Here is a 21355-nt window from a genome sequence, read left to right on the forward strand (position 1 = left end):
GGGATTTCCGCCAGCTCACCTCCGGGGTCCCTTTTTGCCCCAGGCACAGGCCTTTGAACCCAAGCCGGGTAGGGTATTTGAGAGAGCCTTTGCATGAGGTGTGAGGTCCAGGAGGGGGAGAAAGAGCTGCCAAGGGGGCGGGGTGGGGGGAGGACTCGTGTGTAACAGCAACAACACTGGCACTTCATAACGTGCATTCATGATTGTGAAGCATTTTCAACTTTATGAAGTGCGGGCATTCCATTCGCTTCGATATTTTGTTGTAAATGAAAAATACATCTGGAATGTGATGTGTGCTGAGGGCAGCTGGTGTGATGGACAGTGTTAGCTCCAGGGAGACCTCAAAACAAAACCTGGGTAAGGTGATTTTTTTGACAAAGGCACCAAAACAATTCAGTGGATGAAAGAAAGACTTTCAGTCCCAGGTGCTGGGAAAACTGGATGTCCAAATGGACGGAAGGGAGCCTTGACCCCTACCTCACACTGTATGTAAAAATGTATTTGAAATGGATCATAGACCTAAATGTAGAAGCTGAAGCTAGAATTATAATGTTTGCTGGGCAGCCCAGCAGGACAGCCCTTCAAGATGGGCTGGTGCTGGCTGCGGGGGTGGACGCCAGCACACCCACACGGGGGCCAGGGGTTGGCCCAGAGCAGGGGCCTGAGGACTCAGGCAGGTAGAGCAGAGCTGAAGGAGACACGCGGCCCATGACTGAGGCCATCTGTGGCTCCTGGGGGTCTGACTGAGGGATGCCTGCCATCCAGAGCTGGCTCGGGAAAAGAATAAACGGGGGATGGGATGGTCATGTGATCTCTGCCAAGGGCCCCCCTCATTTTAGAATCCAAAGACAGGTGTAGGTCAGCACACAGCATAAACACACGGCCCTCTCACAGCAATTTCCAGGCCTTCTAGAAAATGTGCACTGAAGTGGCCTCTGCTTGTCGGCTGACGGGCGCCCCTGTGGACTTGGCTGACCAAGCTCTGGCAGAATGTTTGAGTCCCCCCTGCTTTCCCAGACCCTGGAATCATTTTGGTGGAAACCGTCAGTTTGCGTTATAAACAGTTGCCAGGGTCCGTCCCCTCTCAGCCAGGCGGGGGCTGACTTCCAGCCGGTGGGGTGCTGTCCCGTCTGGCAAACACACGCGCCGGGGTGGTCGGGCCAGAGGCCGGGCTTCAGCGCGGAGCAGAGCGCTCAGGGCGGCTCTCGTGCCAGGAATGGTTGGGTTTTTTCCAGATTTCACAAGGGTGTGTCAGATTGAGGGTGGGGAGGGAGAAGGGAGAGGACACGCTGGGGAGCACCAGCTGCAGGCCTGCTGCGCACAGCCCTAGAGCGGTGGGGGCCTGGCCCTACCCTCGAGGGTCGAGGGTCGTGGCTGGTGAGGGGCAGGAGGAACAGGATCCTGTCTAGAAGCGTCCCCGGAGTCTCAGCTCAGGCCAGTCAGCGTGTTCGACATTTCAGAGGTCTCGGCCCATCTCGTCCTCACTGCGGCCCTGTAGCGCATTACGCCCATTGTGCAGATGAGGACGCTGAGACTCGGAGATACGGAAGGGCTTTCCCGGTGTGCCTGACTCCCAGGTGACACTGCCCAACGCAGCAAAGCCAGGGCTCTGCTAACGGGGTCCAGCTGGGAGCCGGCACGCGGCAGGCACAGGGCTGAGCTGTCCCTCACTGCTTCGGCCTCTCTCTCTCTCGTTGGACAGCAACTGAACCATCCCAACATCATCAAGTATTTGGACTCGTTTATTGAGGACAACGAGCTGAACATCGTACTGGAGCTGGCCGACGCGGGGGACCTCTCACAGATGATCAAGGTGAGCGTGCCCGGCAGGCAGGCCGGTTCTGGGGGCTGCGAGGACCCAGGCAGCCCCTCGGCCTGGTCTCTTTGCTGCCGTGGCCTCGGGGGGTCACTCAGCCTCCCTCCACGCTGCGCCACAGGCCTCGGCCATGGCCTGGCGAGTGCCCCCTTGAGGTCCGTCCCCATTCTCTGGGAGAGGTCCAGCCGTGGACAGAAAGCACCCCTCTGGCATCCCCACTGCCCCAGCTGCGCACAGGCTATCACTCCTGCCTCACGGAAGGAACGGGGACGGAGCCCCGTGTTAGGTCGGAACCCCAGCTCACAGAATCTGGGAAAATGTGTTGTGCATCCCGCTTCCCAAAGGGAAAACGGAGCGCAGAAAGGCCAAGAGACTTACCCGAGGATGCCCAGCAACGTGGGCGACAGAGCCACGTCCATGTGGGCCAGCTCTTTTTCCCAGCCTGGGACCCTCCAGACGTCAGTACCCGAATGATCTCCCCGGGGCCCCTCCAGTGCCTGAGGGACACCTTCATCCCCGTGGGATGGCCAAGGCCAAGTGTCTCGGAGAGGCTGAGGGACTTGCCAGGTCTCGTACTTGCCCTGTATCCCATGGCAACCCCCCTGCCCCCAGTGCCCCTCCCAGGACCAGGCCCACCGTGAGTCTGGACTCAGGAACCATCACAGCTGCATTGATGGAGCGCCCGCTGTGAGCCACAGCCATGTGCACACATCATTCACTAAGTGCACACTGTCCTCAGAAAGCAAAGCCCAGAGAGGTTTAGTCACCTGCCTGAGGCTGCACAGCCTCCGTGTGGGCCCCCCAAGCCCAAGACCCCACTCCCCGCTGGCTTGACCAGTCTGCATGCCGGCCATTGTGGGCCCCCACTGCCTCCCTTCCCCGGCCGGACTGTCTGCTTCTGAGCGAGGCCAGCTACGCCCAAGCCCCCACCTTGCTCCCAGCAACACTTGCAGACAGGGCCAGACATGGATTCTCCATCTTTCCCACCGGGCACTAGGAATTGAGCAATTTCTCTGTACTTGCTCTTCTGAAATTTGGCTCCTAGGAATTGGGGTGTCGTTGGGAAGCGGCATTACTTGAGCTGTTATCACCTGCTTTTATATTTTCGCTGACATATTAATGTGTTTGCAGGGATGTTAATCTCCACACAGATCCCTGGTGGGAACAGATGTGCTCCATCATGTCTCAGTTCCTCCTTCTCCCCCCCACCCCCGCCGCCATCCTCCTTCACGTTGTTCTCTTGCTGAACATGCATGCATGCCGCACGCGCTGTGTGCCAGCCCCCGTGCTGAGACCTCGGCGTGGGCACTGCCCGCAGGGAGCTCGCCTTCTAACAGGAGGGCCAACGCATAAACTGACAGTCACAAGCCAGTGTGAGCGAGCCAAGTTCAGGGCCTTATGGGAGCCTGGGAAGGCTTCCTGGAGGAGGTGACACCTGAGCTGACACCTGTAAGGAGAGTGGCAGTCTAGTGGCAGAACAGCTTGTGCAAGAGCCCAGTGGGATAAACAGTCCACGGTCCACAAAGCCCTGGGCGAGGTGGAAGCACGGTAGTCAGGTCACCCAGGGCCTCACCGTCCAGTCCCAGGATTCGAGACCTTGCCCCAAGGTCAGCAAGGAGCTTCCTAGGACTCACGGTGGGGAGTAGACACGGTCAGCATTGTGTTCTAGAAGAAAGGCTAGATGCTCAGCAGAGGAGGGGTGTGAACGGAGGCAGTGGAGGGGAGGTGGAGGGGAGACAGAAGGGCCCTGGAGTGTGGCCCATGGCGAGGGTGCTGTCCCATAAAGCCCCCCCAGAGCCCAGACTCCTTGTTGCCTCTCAGTCCACAGAGTGGGGCTGAGGTCAGACAGTGAGGGGTAGGGGTAACTGGGCAAATCAACCCCTTGCCCACAAAACTCAGCTTCCATCTCTGTCTTGGGGATGCACTGGGGACTGTGGGAGCTACAGGGCTGGGTGCAGGCTCCTTCCGGGGAAAAGAGAGGAGGGAGACGCATAGGTGTCCAGCACCTTATGCCTGGCCTGGGGTGCGGTGCCCCCTCCCCAGCTTCCCTCCCCTTCTCTGTACTTCCCTGGCCTCCTTGGGGCCCACACCAGCCCAGGGTTCAAGTCAGTTGCTCACCCATCAGGTTTCTGGGGCAGCATCCTGGCTTCCTGGCCCTATGTCAGGAGCTCTTCTCCTGGCACAGTGCCTCCTCTCCCACGGTCATGGGGCCCTTGCCCCTTCCTGACTCCTGCCTCTCTTCCTCTTCCCTTCACCTGCAGGGCCTGGCTGGGTGCTGCCCCCAGCAAGCAGGAGAGGCAGGGCAGGGCAGGAGAGAGACCCTCGGTCTGGAGTCAGACACACCTGCTCGACCCTCCTCCCTTGGGCAGGTCCCTCTGCCTCAGTTTCCCCTCTGTAATACACTCTACACAATGCCTGGAGCTGGGTAGGAGCTCAGTTTCCCTGGCCTTTCTACCTCTCTGGGTGCCTCTGGGTTTTTAGGGGGAAGTGAGGGCCTTGCTAGGGTCCCGGGCTGCGGCTGCACCGTGGTCGCCCCACTGGGCTAGCCTGGAGGCTGCTGACCAGTAGACCCTGCGTCCCAAGGGCCCGCAACCTCAGGCCCAGCGATGCCACCACCGCCATGGTGCCAGCGTTATTTATGATGGACGGTGAAGCTGAGAGCGCCGCCACCCCCAAAACCCACCAGAGACTCTGGGCCTTCCCGCTAAATGTCACACGGCGCTTACAGGACGTGACATTTAGAAAATCACCATTCACAGCAGAGCTTAAAAGCTGTAATGAGGATTAACCAACATCACAGCGTAAATAACACTGCAGCCCAGTCCACCACGGAGGCCTGGGGTGGCTTGGGGGGAGTGGGGTCCCGTGCTAGCCGCCTGGGCTGTAGCCTGGCCAGCTCACCTGTGAGGTCCCCCTCCCAGAATGGAGCCTCGGGAGAGCCTCATGGGGCTTTCCCGCCAGGCCACGGGCTTCCGGCTAGGACTGTCCTGTTGTTGGAGGTGCCCAGATCCAGTCCCAGCTCTGGCGCTCCTGCTGGGTGACCTTGGGCAAGTTCCTGAACCTCTCTGAGCTCAGTCCCTCATCTGGTTACTGGTGTCATTCATAGTTCATTAGGGTTAAGAGCTTGGCCTTTGTAGGCAGAAGGCCCGGGTTGGGGCTGTGACGGCCCTAACCAGCTCCTGAGTGGCCCTTGGTTTCCTCCTTTGTAAGATGGGTGCCCTCACCCTGCTGAGGGCCCAGCAAGGTGGCTGCACGAGGCAGGTGCTCAGCAGACGTTACCCCAGATCGTGTGTTCCACACCACCCTCCGTTCCCCGGGCTGGGCGTGTGTCCTGGGTCAGTCCGTCTTTCACGCACCAGAGCAGTGGGCCCACGGCTTTGCCACTGGCTGCTTTGGAAACAGTGGTTGTTCTGGACAACAGCCTGGTCCTCACATTCCTGGTATGCACGTGTCATTGTCCCCACCGCCCTCGGGCCCGGCACACGGGAGACTCCCCGGAGGGACATGGACGATGACCTGTTCTGTGGTTGCTCCTTGCAGGACCTTTGGGTACTTACAGCGCACTCAGCGCAGCTCGGGTGGTTTTTGGGGTTTGGTTTTGTTTTCTGGAGCATTAAATACGTTTTTTGCGGGTAATGAAGCTGATTAATGCCTGTGGAAACTGGGGGGTCCATAGAAGAATGTCAAGCCATTCCTTTGAGGTCCCTGCTGTCTTTGTGAACCATCACGTGCCCTGAGATTTGCAGGTTCCCAGGGGCGGGGCCGCTGTGACGTCACCACCAGGCATCGGTGCCCGCCTTCTGGGCCAGACTGGGGCTCGGGCCAGCCCACTCCTGCAAGGAGCTCCCCATCGGGCGGGGGGAGGAGACAGGCGTGCGTCCAGAAAACGCCTGGGCCCGTGTGATTGAGAGCAGCCTTCAGGGGGCAGTCTAGGCCTCCATTCAGCAGAGCCATCCGGGACACACGCTCTGGGCGCAGCCTGCCCCTCCCTCGGGGAGGTCGGCGCGGGGCGGGGGGGCAGACGGGGGACCCCGCAGGGCAGTTTGGGCTGAAGCACAGATGGGAACACGGCACCCTTTGTTCCAAATTTACTGTTCATTCAGCGGCCTCCCCGCCCACCCCGTGCCGGGTGCCGGCTACCCCTGGGGACAGGACAGGGGTCCTGCCTGTGGCCCATCACCCAGGCCTGCGTGTCTCCCCCCCAGTACTTCAAGAAGCAGAAGCGGCTCATCCCCGAGAGGACGGTGTGGAAGTACTTCGCCCAGCTGTGCAGCGCCGTGGAGCACATGCACTCCCGCCGCGTCATGCACCGAGGTACGTGCCGGGCCTCCCGGGCTGCGGGGCCCAGAGCCAGCGCGAGGCCGGGCGCCCCTGGGGCCCAGAAGTCCCGTGGCCTCCGCTCTCTCTGGCCCCGGGGACGTCCATGAGGAGGTCCAGCCACGTCATGTGACCCAGCCAGGTGGGTGTCGAGCATCTTGCCCAGCTGAGGGCCTCACACGCGTGCCCACTCTCGGATTCCCGGAGGACGGGCATGACGCTCGATGCCGCCTGTCCCGCCCCACCCATCCTGACCTCCTAGCCCCACACCAACTGCCGTCTCCTTCCTCGGCAGACATCAAGCCTGCCAACGTGTTCATCACGGCCACGGGTGTCGTGAAGCTTGGTGACCTCGGCCTGGGTCGCTTCTTCAGCTCCGAGACCACCGCAGCCCACTCCCTAGGTAAGGAGGCCTGTCCACATGTCCCAGCAGCTGCTAGAGTTCCCGGGGACCACGTGGGGAGACATGAATATTCTCCCCACAGAGCCTTTGGTTCATTAATGCAGGAAAATGCCTTCTTGAACCCCAGACCTTACTTACCTCTTCACAACAGTGACCCAGAGGGGGGGTAAACTGAGGCCCTGAGAGGGTTTCCCTGCATCCTCACACTGCTCTACACCCCTTCCAGAAAGGATGGCGGAGCCCATCTTGTGCGGCTCTGTTGTCGTACAAGGCGGCCATCCTTCTCATGTGGTGTCGTGTTCCCCCACGTGGGACTCAGTCCGCTCCTCCTGGTGGGGGACATTGGAGCTATTTCCAGTTTTTGGCTTTTAAACAGGCAGTTTTGAAGCTGCAGGGATGAGGTTCTCACCCAGTAGGAGGGGACAGAGTGCAGGGGAGCTCGTAGGGCAGAGAATGGGGAACCCGTGAGCTGGAGGGCAGGGCGTGCAGGGGTGCTGCAGGTGGGGGGGGGCTGGCACCGTTCCGGGCTCGGGAGCAACTGAGGGTTGGACTTGGGAACACGCTTGGGCAGGTGTGGGTTTCGGATTACGGAAGCAATGCCCAGTTCAGACTCCATACACCGGGACATGACCGGGTGTGACTCGTGGAAGGGTGGAGGATGAGGAGTTTGCATTTGATTAGAACACAGAAGCCAGCAGAGCCCCCAGTGGAACGTGCAAGTAGGGTCCCCCGTGCGTGACAACGGGGCATATCCGCATTTAACCAGGGCCTGGTGGGAAGGACTCATTCACGGCAGGGGCATCCGTCCTGCACCCCCCAAGCGCGCTCTCAGCTCTCGGGGGTGGCGTGGGCTGGGGCAGGTGCTCCTGAGGCTCCCCTGCCCATGCGAAGGCTGAGCGCCTCCCTTGAAACCACTCGGTCCTCCGTGGTCTCTGCCGCCCTCTGCGGCCCCGGCCCATGTGTCCCCCACGCTGTCCCCGAGTGCCTGAGGCGTGCCGTGAGTACAAACAGCCGCTTCTGGTGAGAGCAGAGGTGCTTTCCAGAAGACACTTTCCTGGTGGAATCTGTCACTGTTCATACAGGTCCCGATGGCTTAGAGGCTCTCGGGGTCAAGCACACAATCAGGGGAAACGCACTACCTGGGAATCGACAGCTCCGAGCCGCTTGCTGGAGTGAGTGAGTGTGTGCGCGCGCACGAGTGTGCGTGTGTCTGAGTGGGCGGGCGTCTGTGCACACGAGTGTGTGAGGCGGGGTTTGAAAGGACGTGCAGGACGTGCCATCCCCTGAGTTTATGACACTTTACTCACACCTCCCGTAGCCACGAGGGTCCATCGGATCCTCTGTGCGAACGAGGACTCTGGAACCTGGGGAGCTTGAGGGATTCTTCTGAGTTACGTAGCGGCAGAGCCAGGACTCGAACACGGGCCTCTCCTCCGGAGCCCACACTTCCTCCAGAAGACTGGGGCTGGGCCCTGGAAGGCAGTGCCAGCTGTCCCTCCACAGCCCCGAGCCGGCCACGCTGTGAGGAAGCCTGGGCTTCCCCCGGCCCCTCAGATCCTTCCTTAGGAAAATCAAAGTGTTTTGGTGAGTTTGGGCCCGTTGACCTCTCCGGTTTAAGAGCTTCGAAAGGTCAGAAATTCAAGGGCAACTGTCAAAGAGAAGAGTTCGGGCCACTGGCTCTGTCCCGTCAGTCAGGCCCCTCTTCTCTGTCCCTCCACCGAGAAGACTGCGGCGCTGGTCAGAGCCGGTTAGGATCACATCATTAGGAATTGGCAGAAATACGGGTTCGTCCGACAAGCTGAGTTTATCGACTCGGACTGGTGCACTTATTATATTAATGAGAAGGAATTGGAACTTGGGAAAAGGCTGCTCACTAGGCCGGGCTCTTCCTGAGGCCTCTGAGCGGCGGCCGGGCTGAGTGATGGATGAAAGGAGCCCTCCTGGGGGGCCTTGTGCCCGCGTCCAGGAGACACCCCCGAGCCGAGCGGCTGTGGGGGGCGCGGCGAGGCCCTGCTCCCAGGACCTGCTCTCGGAACCGCAGCCCGGGTTCCACCACGGGCACAGCACAGAGCTGAAACCCAGGACCCGAGTCCCCCAGACTCAGGAGAAAGGCCCCCTCTCCACTGTGAGGGTCTGCAAACAGCCGGCTAAGTCCTCTGCACACATTCGGTCGGGCAAGAGATTGCACTAATTGCCATTGTGTTGTGACTCAGAAAGGACTCGGGGTCGGGGCTCCGTCGTACCCCGCGCGTGGGCATGAATTATGCATCCGCCGAGTCTGTGCACCTACTATGTGGGGATGCTGGGGTGGCAGCCGCGTTGCCCCAGCAACCACCTCCTCCCCCGAGGCCAGGCCGCTGACCCCCAGCAAGGCTTATGCAAATCCCAGCGCCTCCTGCCTCTCCCTCCCCCAGCCCCCTCCCCGCCTCTGTATTTGCGAACACGAGGCTGGCATGAAAGGGCATTAGTCATGCCATGGCCGGGCTGACAGGTGCGGTACCCAGCGGTGGCAGAGCGGCTGCCTCGGTGTCAGGAGTAGGAGCCGTAATTAGAGCGCGGAACAGAATGAGCGTCAGACGAATTACCAGGCAGCAGATCATATTTGTCAGGAAGGATTGCATACATAAAAATTAAGTGACAGTACACGCCGGCGTAATGAAAGAAAAATGAAAGATTTGCCTACACACAGCTCACAAGCTACAAGCAAGTGTCTCGCTCCGAGCAACGGCAGCAGCTGCAAGACAAATGGTAGGGCTGGGGGAGCAGGCCCTGCTTGTTCGGGAGTAGTGACAGGGCAGCCGCAGGCTGGGCTCAGGGGTGGGCAGTGCCGGGCCTCACCCCACCTCTCGGGGGCTGGGGAACAGGTCTGATTGGGGGCAGCCCCATCGGGTACAGCAGTCAGAGCACGCTGGCTTTCCCAGGCTGTCAACCCCTGGCCTGACCACGGGGCATAACTTCCTTCCTTCTCCTTTCCCCGAGCCGACCGCCCCGGCCCTGGGCTGGGCACTAGGGATGAGATTATGCAACCTTCCCTGCTTTCAGGAGGCCCCCAGACTGGTCAGGGGACAGGGACAGTCAGTCTCAGGGTGGCCTAGTAAGGGCGTGGGCAGAACCGTCTCCCGAGGGCCCGCTACGCACAGGCGCGGTGCTGGGCTCCCTGTCTGTAAACCGTGCTCTGCCGGGACCTGCTGGGGGCCTGGGGCTGCATCTGCCCCTCCCAGGGCTGCCCTTTCGTTCGGTCTTCTGTGGTCACTCAGCTCACCAAAGAGGTGACTTAGCAAAGAAGACAAGGCTTAAAAGGTGCTGGGAAAACATTTTGCTTTTTAAAAAGTCATCCCAACAAGGTTTCTGATCGCCGTTTGACAGATGAGGACACTGAGACCCAGAGGGAGGGATACCACATCCCCGTGGTCACCTGGCTAGCAGGGACAAGAGCCCCTTGGGGTGTCAGTTCCCCTCTGGGCACAGCCACGTTGTGCTGGGAGGTGGGCTTGGATCCTGATGAGCTCGCTGGGGGCCCAGCCAGTAAGTGGGGTTGGGGGGAGCCCATCTACCCTCCCACCAGGGGCCACCTGGGACTCGGGGGCTTGTCCTGGGCAGCAGGGAAGGAGGATGGAGCCTCCTATCCTTGCCACAGCGGCATTCCTGGGAGCGTGCCCACGCTCGGCACTGGGTGGGCCCTGGGGAACATTTGCTGAGTGGGCACACGGTCCCCACAGCCACACGCCCCAGGGGATCCCATCAGTGGGGGCACAGAGCTCCATGCAGATGGGTTCCCTGAGCCTACGCCTGCCCATCCCAGCGGCCCAGAACAGAAAACCTGCTTGACCAGATAGATCCAGGAGTGCTGACCTGGTAGAGGTCCTGGGAGGTCGCACCTGGCTGGCGAGGGGCACCTGGCTTGTCTGCCACACCCCGGGCATTTTCAGGGCACAGACTGATCCTAGATGAGGTGACACCAGAGAGGTAAGGAGAGGGTCTCTGGGGCCAGCAGATGAAGAATGGATCCTGGCCAGGAAACAAACTGCGGCTCACCCGTGTGTCCACTCTTCCACTTAGCGGGGCTCGTGCCAGGCCCCAGGCCGCTCCCCAGGAAGGCCCCTGCTCTCTGGAACTTACGGTCTGGGGGGGAATCCGTTTCCAGGCTTCACCACCAGCCTAGCAGGATTCTTAGAGTCACGCCGCAGGTGCTATGGCGACTAGTGCTGCAGCCGCGCTGGGGGTGGGGCTCACCCGTCACTTCACAGAGGAGCAGGCCCCCGGGCGCCGCGAGGTGGGCACCTTTGCTGAGCGATGCCCCACAGGGTGCTCCAGCCAGAGCCCCGCACTTTCCCTTCCGAGACCCCCCCCCCCCGGGCCATCTTGGGAGAGACCCTGATACGTGGATAACGAGGTCCTGCACAGAGTTGCAGCGTTGTGTGACCCAATGTGCGCCTCCGCTGGAGACCCTCGGCGTGGGAACTAGACGCAGGTAGATACTGTACCGACGTCAGCAAGCTGAAATCACGTGCCCGCCGAGGAAAGCATGGTGTTTTCTCAAGGGCGCAGTTTCCCAGAGGGCTGCGCGTAGCCCAGCATAGGGTTGGCTGGTGGTTTGAGGAGGGCGGCCCATGCATGGTGACACAGGTGACCCTGGTAGGGGTGTTAATATGTGTGTCTGCCCGAAGAGCCGGGGGGGGGGGTGCAGGGCCAGTCTGGAGAGGCCTCACATGCCAAGCTGAGGACCCGACCTTTCTCTGTTGGGAGATGAGCCAGTCTGGTGTGGGGGCCAGAGGAAGGGTCGGGGAAGGGCAGGACACGGAGGCCAAAGCTGGTCTGTGGTCCAGGCCAGTGAGGTGGGGGTAGCAGCTGAGGGCAGAGAGGAGGGGAGCACCCTCAGGATGACGGGCCTGGTTGGATGTTGGGGGTGGGAAGTTTCATAGGACAGATCACAGGCAAAAATGCAGATCCCAGGGCCCAGCCCAGAGGCAGCCGCTCAGGTTCCAGAATCTGGTCTTCTCTCCCTCCAGCATTGTCCCCCTGCTCCCTTTGCCACCTCAGCCCCCCTGTCTGCAGCCCACCTCTCCCTCCGGGGCTCTGCGGGGCCTTCCCAGAGCCCTTCCCCCTGCACAATGTGGGGTCAGTTGCACTGTCCCCGTTTTCCAGGGAGGGAAACCAAGGCTCCAGAGGGTGAAGGGGAGGACTCTGGGGACCCTCGAGTGCAACCCCTCTGTTGCACCAATGGGGAAACCGAGGCTGGGAGAGGATTTCAGTGCTCTCCTACTGAGTGGCGGAAGTGCGTGCAGCCCCCAGTCCGCGCGCCCCGCCTGTGCCGCTCGGATCGCACACCGGGTCCCAGCCCCCAGGCACACCTGGGGTAGGGGGTGTTGGTCGGGGTCCCCACATTCCTCCAGCCATTTCCAAGACCGCCAAATGGGGAAGAAGTGCAGCCGACAGACACCAGCCTCTCCTTCATGCGAAATCTCTGCCTTTTTCATATCTAATGAACATGTTTCAAACACGGCGAGCATCTCTAGACGCAGCAAAGTTTGTTTTGACAGGAGTGGCGCGTCTCCGGGATGCGGCCCCTTTAATCAGCCTCCGCTTTGAGGTCCCACGTCCTCCTCTGATATCTGCCCGGTTTGAAATCCGGGAGTTCTAGGCAAAGAAGCGCGGGGAAGGTCGGGGTTTGTTAGCCTTCTGTTTCATATGCCAGTTCCATCCTCCGCTGCGGGGACTGAGGGTGGGGGCTGGCCAGGAGCTGGCGGGTCCAAGGATCCAGTGCGGAGGCTGTGAGAAGGGGCTCAGACCGCCTGAGAATCTCCGGAGTCTGCTGTTGCTTGGCTGGGCAGCGCCCCGGGGCCCCTGGGGCAGGAGTGGGGCCCCTCCTCTTGTCAGCTTCTCCCACTCTTCCCAAGAATCGCTGCTCCCCTGGGGGCTTGGGGATACATCCTTGGGGGCCTGCTGCAAGCCTGGAATTTCTTTGAAGTGTCTCATTTTATCTTGAAAACTCATGCAAGTTGTGCATTATGCTTCGTAATGTTTGAGTACCTGTTGTCGGGATGGAAAGCGGGTTTTACAGACTGATTCCCAGGAATAACTGGCGAACGCCAAGCACCCCAACTTTAAGGCTCGCAGACGGGGTCCAGGGGCCTGGAGAATCTGCCTAAGGGTGGGAACACGAGGGCCCAGTGCCCGGCAGGGACAGGCCAGATTTCCCTCCGTTAACATTTCGTAAGTTCCTTTGCTCCACAGGTGTCCAAGCGTCTGAAAGCATGTGGGGGGCGGGGGGCCTTGCCCAGCTCCGCAGACCGTGACACGCGTCAGCACCTCCCGGGAGCTCACGAGAAAGGTGGTGTCTGAATGCCAGCCCTGGAGATGCTGAGCCCACAGGTCTGGGAGTGGGCCAGGGTCCAGATTCTCAGCAGCCTCCTCCAAGTGATTCAGCTGCAGCTCTGGGTCAGTCCAGCCTCTCTCTCTGTCCTTCTGGATGCTTCCGGGGACTGGCAACTCACTCCTTCCTGACGGGCCCATTCCTGGGAGGGCCCAGCACAACATCAAGGCTCAGTTAGCACTGGATGCAGAAGGACGGATAAACAGATAGACAGGTGGATGGATGGACAGACTGATGGATGGATAGATAACCAGACAATAGAGGGGTGATGATGTTTGGGTGGATGGATGGAGAGAGGGATGGATGGATGGACAGAGGGATGGATGGATAGAGGGATGGATGGATGGCACCCGCAGTGCTGGCATCTTAGGAGAAGTTCCACATCACCTTTGGGTGTTTGCCTTTCCCTTGCACTGTGGAAACGGTAAAAGCAGAAAGAGCCATGGAGAAGTTGAAGGTTGGGGGGAGCATGGAGGAGAAGCAGAGGGGGCTCCCTGACCCTTCTTACCCTGTGTTCCCCAAGGCTTTCAGCACACCCAGGCCTGAGGAGGGATCTGGAGCCCTAGCAGAGGGAGAAAGTGGTGGCAGAACAGAGGAATAAACCAAATGTCCAGGCCTCACTGAGCAGCTGGCTCTCGCTGGCGGGGGGCGGGGGTGGGCAGCTGAATTGGGCCACAGAGGAGCCCCCTGGGAGGCAAGGGGACCAGCAGGTGCAAAGACACAGAGGTGAACTGAAGAGCAGGTGGGGTTGGGCCGGGGTAGCCGTGTGAGGGACTCGAGCAGGGGCCAGGCACTCGCCATCTTCTCTATCAGGTGGGCCTGGCCACTCCGCAGGTCATCTGTCCCTAAGTTCCTCCTCTGGAGGCCCAGGTGGGTCTAAAATGAGCAGAGGACAAGACTGAGGGTGGTGAGAGGTGTCAGGGCCAGCTGTGCTCCCAGTCCTGAGGGGCTGGGCCAGGGGTAGGGGTGCAGGGTGGCCAGCGGTGGACGCTGCTGTCCTTCGCTGAGGATGGGACCTCTGACCTCCAGCCATAGCATCCTGGGTGCCAGAGTCACGTGCAGTTTGGTCAAGAGCTGCTGACTGAGAGCTGTTTGGATTCTGTCCTGTGGTTTCCACGTAACAAGTCATCCATTTCGTACTTGTCCGTTCATTTTGCTCCCTCATGACCAGAATATACAAGGGTTGCTATTTGAAGGTGCAGTTTGTTCACAGAATCCCAAAAGGATTCACATGTTGACTGACAGCTCTTTCCGCTGAATAGCAGTTAGCCCGCTGATAGGATGACACATCTTTCCAACATATATTTAAGTGATGGCTGCTGTCCTTGTTGGGGATTACTGCCATCAAAGGGTGGTTGGTGTCCGCATAGAGCAACAATCCGGGAGTCCGTCTGGGGAAGTACACTGAGTAGATGGTGCATTAGGCTGCGAGAAGTGATGTTAACAGCGATGAGATGCGGGAAGATTCATCGACTCAGTGCTTGGAAGGTTCCCCCTGTGACCTGGTCCTGGCCAGGGCACTGGGACCCTTAGGTAACAAGGTCCTGCCCCAGGGAGCTCAAGCCCAGAGCAGGGCTTCCCACCTCCGTTCACAGCCCCTACAAGTTGGCCGTAACCACTCCTCACCCGTCTCTAATGAGTTGAGACACACGGGAAGGTAATCAAATTTTCAAACAGCTAAATTTTTCAATGCAAAGGACTGTCCTTGAGTTTGAGATTATGAGTTTTTCCACGTATTCTGGTGTTCAACCGTCTTTTAAAAATAATAGTGACACCATTAAATGGGAGTTGGGGGTTTGGACTTACACCTTACTCGGCGGAACTGAAGTTGCCCTGAGACGTCTTTGGCCTACAAACTTCTGAAGCCCGACCCCTGCTTTGGGGTGCCTGTTGCTTTCCAGCTCATTGAAAGGCCTTCTCCCCCAGGGTCCCGTGTGTTTCACGGTGCAGGACTTCCCTCCGTCCTAGGTCATAAGCCACATCTCGGACTCAGCCTCTGCCAAGCTGGGCTGTGGCTCCTGACGTGCACTTTGGACCAGCAGCGGCCACCGTGACATCCGTGTGGCACCTGCAGGCCTGTGAAAACGCTCTGTGTAGCAGCCTTCAGAGTCTGGTCCTAGTATCAGAACAATCACCCTCCAAATAGACTGAGATCTGAGTCTCAGACTGTAGATCTGTTGACAGATCCAGACTCTGCCCCCCCACCTGCCAAAGCAGCCCCTCTGCTGCAGTGTGCATGCCTCTGGTGACGGGGAGCTCACCTCCTGTCAGGAAGCCCTCTCCTCTCTGTACAGTTCCAGATCACCAAAAGCGTGCCCCCTCTGCTTTGTAACTGAGCTGGGGCATACACACATGTCCTGTTCTTGATAAAAATGGATCAGGTAGTGTGTGCTCTTCTGTGCGTGGCTGTCACTCAGCAGCGTGTCTGTGCGATCGATCCGTGTGGCGGCGTGCGCCTGAGGCCCGTCCCGGTTTGCTGCTGTGTAGTATTCCAGCGTGTGACTAGGGCCGCGTTAGCAAGTCATCCATTCTCCTGCTGATGGGCATTTGTTAACAGTTTCTGGCTATTATGAGTGAAGCCACTTTGCCCATTCTCGATCGTGTCTCTTGACGGACGGAAGCTCTCGTTTTTCTTGGGCATTTCCCTGGGAGCGGACCTGCCGGGTTATGGTGTCGGCAATGTTTTTGGCTGTCGTAGACGCTGTGGTAGACGGTTCTCCAAGGTGGGTGTACCAGTTTTGGTCCCCATCAGCAACACGTGAGGGTTCCCGTCTCTCCACGCATCGCTAAGCTTGGTTTACATCAGCGTTTTCAACTTTGACCATTCAGGTGGGTGGGTAACTCCTGTGCTGTTAGCTTCGTTGCCCTGACGACTAATGACGTCGTTTCATGTGCTTGCTGGCACGTGGATGTCCTCCTTTGTGAAGTGCCCTTGAGTCTTTTGCAAATTTGGGGGTGGGGGTTGTTTGTCTTTTCTTAATGATTTACAGAAATTTTTAAAAATATGTGCTGCATATGGGGCCATGGTTGGGTATACGTATGGAGACTATTTCTCCCAGCCCGTGGCTTGCCTCTCGACTCTCTGAAAGGTCTTTTGGGGGAATTGAAGTTCCTAGCTTTAATGAAGTCCCAATTTCTCAGTCTTTTCGTTTATGGTTACTACTTTTCTGTCCTTGGTTTGATGTAGGAAATCTTGGCCATCTCCAAGTCTAGACATGCCAATCGGTGCCAGCCAAGGGGGGTGGCTAAGAGCTCACTCTCTGGAGCCTAAAGATGTGGGTTTGAACCTCAGTCCTGCCGTTTTTCTGGGCCTCTGTTTCCCCATCTGTAAAGTGGGTATGGCTCGCTGGGGGACTGTTAGGAACACGAATGAGCTAACACGTGGGATGCGCTTTGGTCAGTGTTAAAGGGGGTGAGTTTTTTCCACTGTTGAGACCCTTTTCTGGACTCTTCTAGGAGTCAGGCAATCACCTGAAAGGACAGTTGATCACTTACCGCCCAGAGCCTGGCCCCTGCATCCCACTCCCCTGGACACTTGGCAGAAACTCGTATCCCCAGCTGCCCAGCCCCCAGACCGAGTCTCAGGTCGGGGGCGCACCCTGTCCCCGGGGGCTTTTAGTGCCCTACCCAGTGTGGGAGCTCCAGTCTGGCCTAGTGCTCCCATCTGACTGAGCAGGGGACCGGAGGAGAGGGAGCCCGAGGCCCGGTCTCCCCAACCCCCACACCTTCCCCTCCCCCTCACATCCTTCCCTGCACAGAAGAGCGTAAGCACCCACCTACCCCCGTCCTGTGTTTCAGTGGGGACACCTTACTACATGTCACCGGAGAGGATCCACGAGAACGGCTACAACTTCAAGTCTGACATCTGGTCTCTGGGCTGTCTGCTGTATGAGGTGAGTGGCTCGCGGGTCCATGGCTTCAGTGGGGCACGCATGGCCTGGGTCCAGCCGGGGTGCGGCTCAGTCCACCAGCTCCAGGTGGGACCGCAGGGAGAGGTGACGTCCATCCACCTGTGGCATCGGCTCCGTCTGGGTCCTGGCCTTCGCCCCACTCGTCTGCCTGATCCACAGCGTCGGGCTGGAGGAGCTTGTTAGAGGTGTGGCCAGTGGCAGACTGGGTGCCGTGTCACCCTTGGGCAGCTCCGCTCTGCAAAGGGAGACGGGTGAGAAACAGGGTCTGTGACGGAGGGGCCATAGGCAGGGGGTCTGGCGGCCCCCGTTTCCCTGGTAACCAGGGTGCACTCATCCACTGTCCTCCCTTACCCATGCATCAGGCCTCATGCAGGGCCCTGGGGACAGAAGGGGTCAGCTGTGGCCCGTGCTTCTGACGTGCTCCTCACAGAGGGTGTCCACGCTCTCCCAGGCTCAGCAACACAGACCTCCCGAAAGACCACTGTCCCCTTCCCTAAGCAGTGAAATGGGGCCACCAGATGGCCATTTCCAGATCTGGTGGCCAGTCTGCATGGAGGGACAGGAATATTTCTGAGTCTTGGCAGGCTCAGACAGGAGATGACATGAGCAAGTTGTGACCGGCCACCCTGGAGGTCTGGGAACACAGGCCATTTCTATGCCAAGAAGCTGTTGCAGCCGCCAGGGGAGGGAGGGAGGCCCAAGCCCTCCAGGGTCTTCGAGCTGGTGGCCACAGCCTCCAGCACCCTGGCCCGGACCGCCTAGTGCTGGGCAGCTCTGGGATTCTGTCCACCTTGCTGAGCCTGCCTCCCCATCTGTAAAATGGGGATAGTCCCCATTCCGCACCGTCCCCGTCTGGATAAATGAAAGAACAGACATGAAAGGCTTTGAAAAATTCTCCAAGGGCCATGAGACACCAAGCACGGTTTGCTTTGAAAATTGGAACCTTGATTATTTTTCTGCTTTCCCCGGAGCTGACTTGAGCGTGTGTGGGGTCTGGTTTGGAGCGGATAAGCTAAAGAGGCTTATCGAGCTGATGTGGCCTGTGACTGCCAGGCGCGCGATGCTCAAGATGGTGCCGAGGGGCCCCCGGGGGCGTTTGGGGGTCACAGAGACTGGCTTCTTTGCTTCCTTGAAACTGTGGACTCTGGGAATTGAGCTCACAGTGCTTGGGTATAAACTGAAGGAATAAGCTGCCCACTGCTGATCCACGTAGGGACTGTGGTGGCTCCTGTGGCCGGGGTCTTTGGCAGTGAGACTCTGAGGTCAGAACTGATCCCTTCGCAAGGTTTAAAGTTCGCAGCATCTCTGTTGTAAGAGCAGACATTTCGTTTTAAAGAAGTGGCCTATGCTTATGGAGGAAGCCAGGTGGCATCTGTGGCTGGGCCCCCTTCTCCAGCAGTGTGGAGGTCCCCCACACTCATCTTAAAGTGAGTCAGGCCCTGATGGTCAGAGATGGGGCGCAGACCTGCTTTCTGGGACCCCACAGGGCATGTGTTGTGGGAGGAATTCTTTGAATGACCACCGGACAGGAGCGGCCAGGCCGAGGTGGTGCCCAGCTGGTGGCCCCCTCGGATGGAAGAGGGCTGAGTTGTGTCTCCTTCCCCTGTCCCTGTCCCTCTGCACAGCCCGGCTGCTGTGGGGTTTGGGAGCCCGGAGTGGCTGTGGGTAGGCGGGGAGCTGGGGAGGGACGGTGGGTGCGGGAGGGAATCTGGAGGGAGATCAGGATCTTTGGCAACAAGAGAAAAGGGATAAAGTCAGCACGGTCCTCAGCCAGGATGACAGGAAAGAAACCTGCTTGTAGTCGGCGTCCCACGTGCCTGCACATTCGTAATAGCCCCAGGGGGCTGGTTTGGTTTTGCCGAGAGGGAATTAAAACCAGGTGGGCAAACCTCCAGAGTCACATAGAACCTCTGGTACTGGGATCTGTCACCCCAGATGAATCATGACTTCGGGGTCTCTCCAGCCATCTCTCCAAGTACAGGTGAACACCACGGCTACGGGGGCTGCTGAGGTCAGGGACAAAGCCGAGCGCAGGTCACATCCAACCCAGCCCTGCCAGGCTCGTGCTTCAGCTTCAGCAGCCCTGCCCCCCTGTCCAGGCCTGGGGTCTGAGGAGGGGATTCCGACCCCCAATAACTGGCATTGTCCACCTGGGTGTCAGTGCTCAGGGGAGGTGCCCTCAGGCAGATGCCCTCAGCGTGGCAGGGGCCCAGGGGGTGCGATTTTGAATCACCGTGTGTGCGCCCGTGTGCACGCAGCGGACTCGCACGGCTGCGGGAATTCGGGTGAGAGAATGCGGGGTCCTGGTGTGGGCCCACTTTGGTTGGAAGGACCTGAGTTCAAAGCTCTGCTCCCCTCTCATGCCCTGAAGGCCCTGGGGCCAGTCAGCCTCTGCCTCCGGGAGCTTCCCTTGCCTCCCCCCCCCCCCCCCCGCCGCCACCCTGTTCGCACGAGCAGAGCCTGGCTCAGAGAAGGCCCTTGGGTGATGGCCGGCAGGTCACAGGCGCCCACGACTACCCCCTCGCTGCTGGGAGCCACTGACGCAGGGCAGGCCGGGCGGCTGGCACCTGCCGCCTGCCTCTGGCAGTGAGGACCCCACAACTGGCCACATTTCCCTTTTTGCTCTGGCCAGCGGGAAACTGAAGTGCAGCTTGGCCTCCGTTTCCGTGGAGGACTCGGCTTTGTCCTCCCGCCCCCACGGATGTTGTCCCCGGGCCAGATGGTTGGTTCCTCTCATTTTTCCATTCTGGGTTGGGGATTTCTGGAAGCCGCTTCCTGCCTCGGTGAACCCGGAGGGTCTCCAAACACAAACAGACTCGCGGGCCGAGCAGGGTGTGAGACCTGGGTGTGCCAGGCGGCCTTGCTCTCCTCCCGGGGGCCGGAGGATGGCAGCTGGCTCCCTGCACTCGTGCCAAGCCTTCGGCACAGAGCCGCCCTGCTCCCTGCCGCAGCCTTTGTCTGGTCTCCCGGAGGCAGATGCCCGCCCAGGCCCGCAGCGCCCGGCTCGTGGATGCCTGGGAGGCGGTCCTGCGCGTCTCTGCTGTGGCCCCTGAACACGTGTCTAACCAAGCAGCGTCTGTGTCCATGGCTCCCCGGCATCAAGCTCTAGCTCAGTTGAGCTGATTTATTGGTTGGCAGCAGTGGGGCCCTGCAGCTCGCAGCCAGGGAGGGACGTCTTGGCAGCGGGAAGTCACTGAAATCCATCAAGTCCTTCGGGCACGGTCGTCCTCGGGGACAGTGGCCCCGGATCTCAACCCCGAGGGCCCTGGGCCGCCCACAGAAGAGAGCGCGCGTGGCTGCCCCAGCCAGCCCCTTGGAGGATGTCAGGGAGCAGGGGCTCGGCCGCTGGCCACCACCCCTCTCCCCGCTCCGCCAGCCCTGCGGGAAGCGGATGTTTCCCCAGCAGACAGGGAGGGAGGTTCATCTGGGCCCAGGGCTTGGTAATTGGGAGGAAACATCCCGAAGCCACGACTGGCGCTCCCGCTACACAGCCTGTGATGTGTTCCAGGAGCGCCAGCCTGAGAAGCTGTCACAGAGGCTCCCCACCCACACACCCCCTCCAGACGGCCTCCGCGTATTCAGCGCGCCCTGGAGGAAGCCACCCAAGCCAGGGTGGCCGGAGGGGATGGCGCAGAGCCAGAGAAGACCTGCCCCAGGCGCCGAGGCCTGCCCTTCCCCAAGCCCCTGCCTGGCCGGGAAGTCTCAGAAGCCCCCGTGTTAGTTTCCTCTGGCCGCTGTGACCCGTTATCACAAAGCTGATGGCTTCGCACGACATAAAATTATTTGCTTACCGTTCTGAGGGCCGAAGTCCAAAATCCGTTTCAGCAGACAAAAGACCAGGCGTTGGCGGGGCTGGTTCTTTCTGTGGGTTCTAGGGAGAATCCACGTCCTTGCCTCTTCCGTGGAAAATGGAGAGGTTACCTGCATTCCTGGGCTCGTGACCCCGTCCTCATGCCACTCCGACAGCACCCCTTCTCCTCTGTAGTCAGTCTCCCTGGCCTCCAGCTTACAGGGACGCCTGTGATTACATGTAAGACCCACCTGGACCACCTAGAATCATTTCCCACCTGGGGTCCTTAAATGGATCACACCTGCTGTACCCCTTTTGCCATCGAAGGTAACACATTCACAGGCGTCCAGGATGAAGACGCAGACATCTCTGGGGGCCTCTACTCAGCCCCCCGTAGTCCCTCTCACCTGGGCAGCCAGGCACCCCTGAGGACCTCCTGAGCTCACCTGAAGTTGACCATGGCTAGTGAGGAGCTGCCCCAAAGCACTCACCCGGCTCGTGCCCCCCGGGGGTGGGTGCCAACTGGGCCCCGTCTTGAAGAGGTCAGCATGAGGAGAAACAGGCCAGACGGCTCGGCAGCTGGGAGCAGCACAGCCCTGAACGTTCGAGTGAACCACGAGAATCACGAGGCCCATCCCAGTCTCGTTAAAAGGGAGGAAACGGGCTCAGGGAGCTGGAGAGACTCCCCAGCGTCACACGGCAAGGAAGTGGCCAAGATGGGCACTGGTCCCCAGGCTGCCTGGCA

At 59.7% G+C, this 21355-nt stretch overlaps 1 protein-coding gene across 4 annotated transcripts in view; it reads left to right on the forward strand.

The window, feature by feature from the left end:
* The window catches only part of NEK6 (NIMA related kinase 6), an 82992-nt gene that overhangs the window by 53279 nt on the left and 8358 nt on the right, over positions 1-21355 (forward strand). For all 4 annotated transcript variants that reach the window (XM_044389588.3, XM_057313750.1, XM_057313749.1 and 1 more), the window contains exons 5-8: positions 1703-1813; positions 6022-6130; positions 6429-6536; positions 16708-16802. In XM_044389588.3, coding sequence (XP_044245523.1) covers positions 1703-1813; positions 6022-6130; positions 6429-6536; positions 16708-16802 — 423 coding nt within the window. The remainder of the gene's footprint in view (positions 1-1702; positions 1814-6021; positions 6131-6428; positions 6537-16707; positions 16803-21355) is intronic.

The sequence above is a fragment of the Ursus arctos genome, unplaced genomic scaffold, assembly GCF_023065955.2.
Source record: "Ursus arctos isolate Adak ecotype North America unplaced genomic scaffold, UrsArc2.0 scaffold_18, whole genome shotgun sequence".
Taxonomy (NCBI): domain Eukaryota; kingdom Metazoa; phylum Chordata; class Mammalia; order Carnivora; family Ursidae; genus Ursus; species Ursus arctos.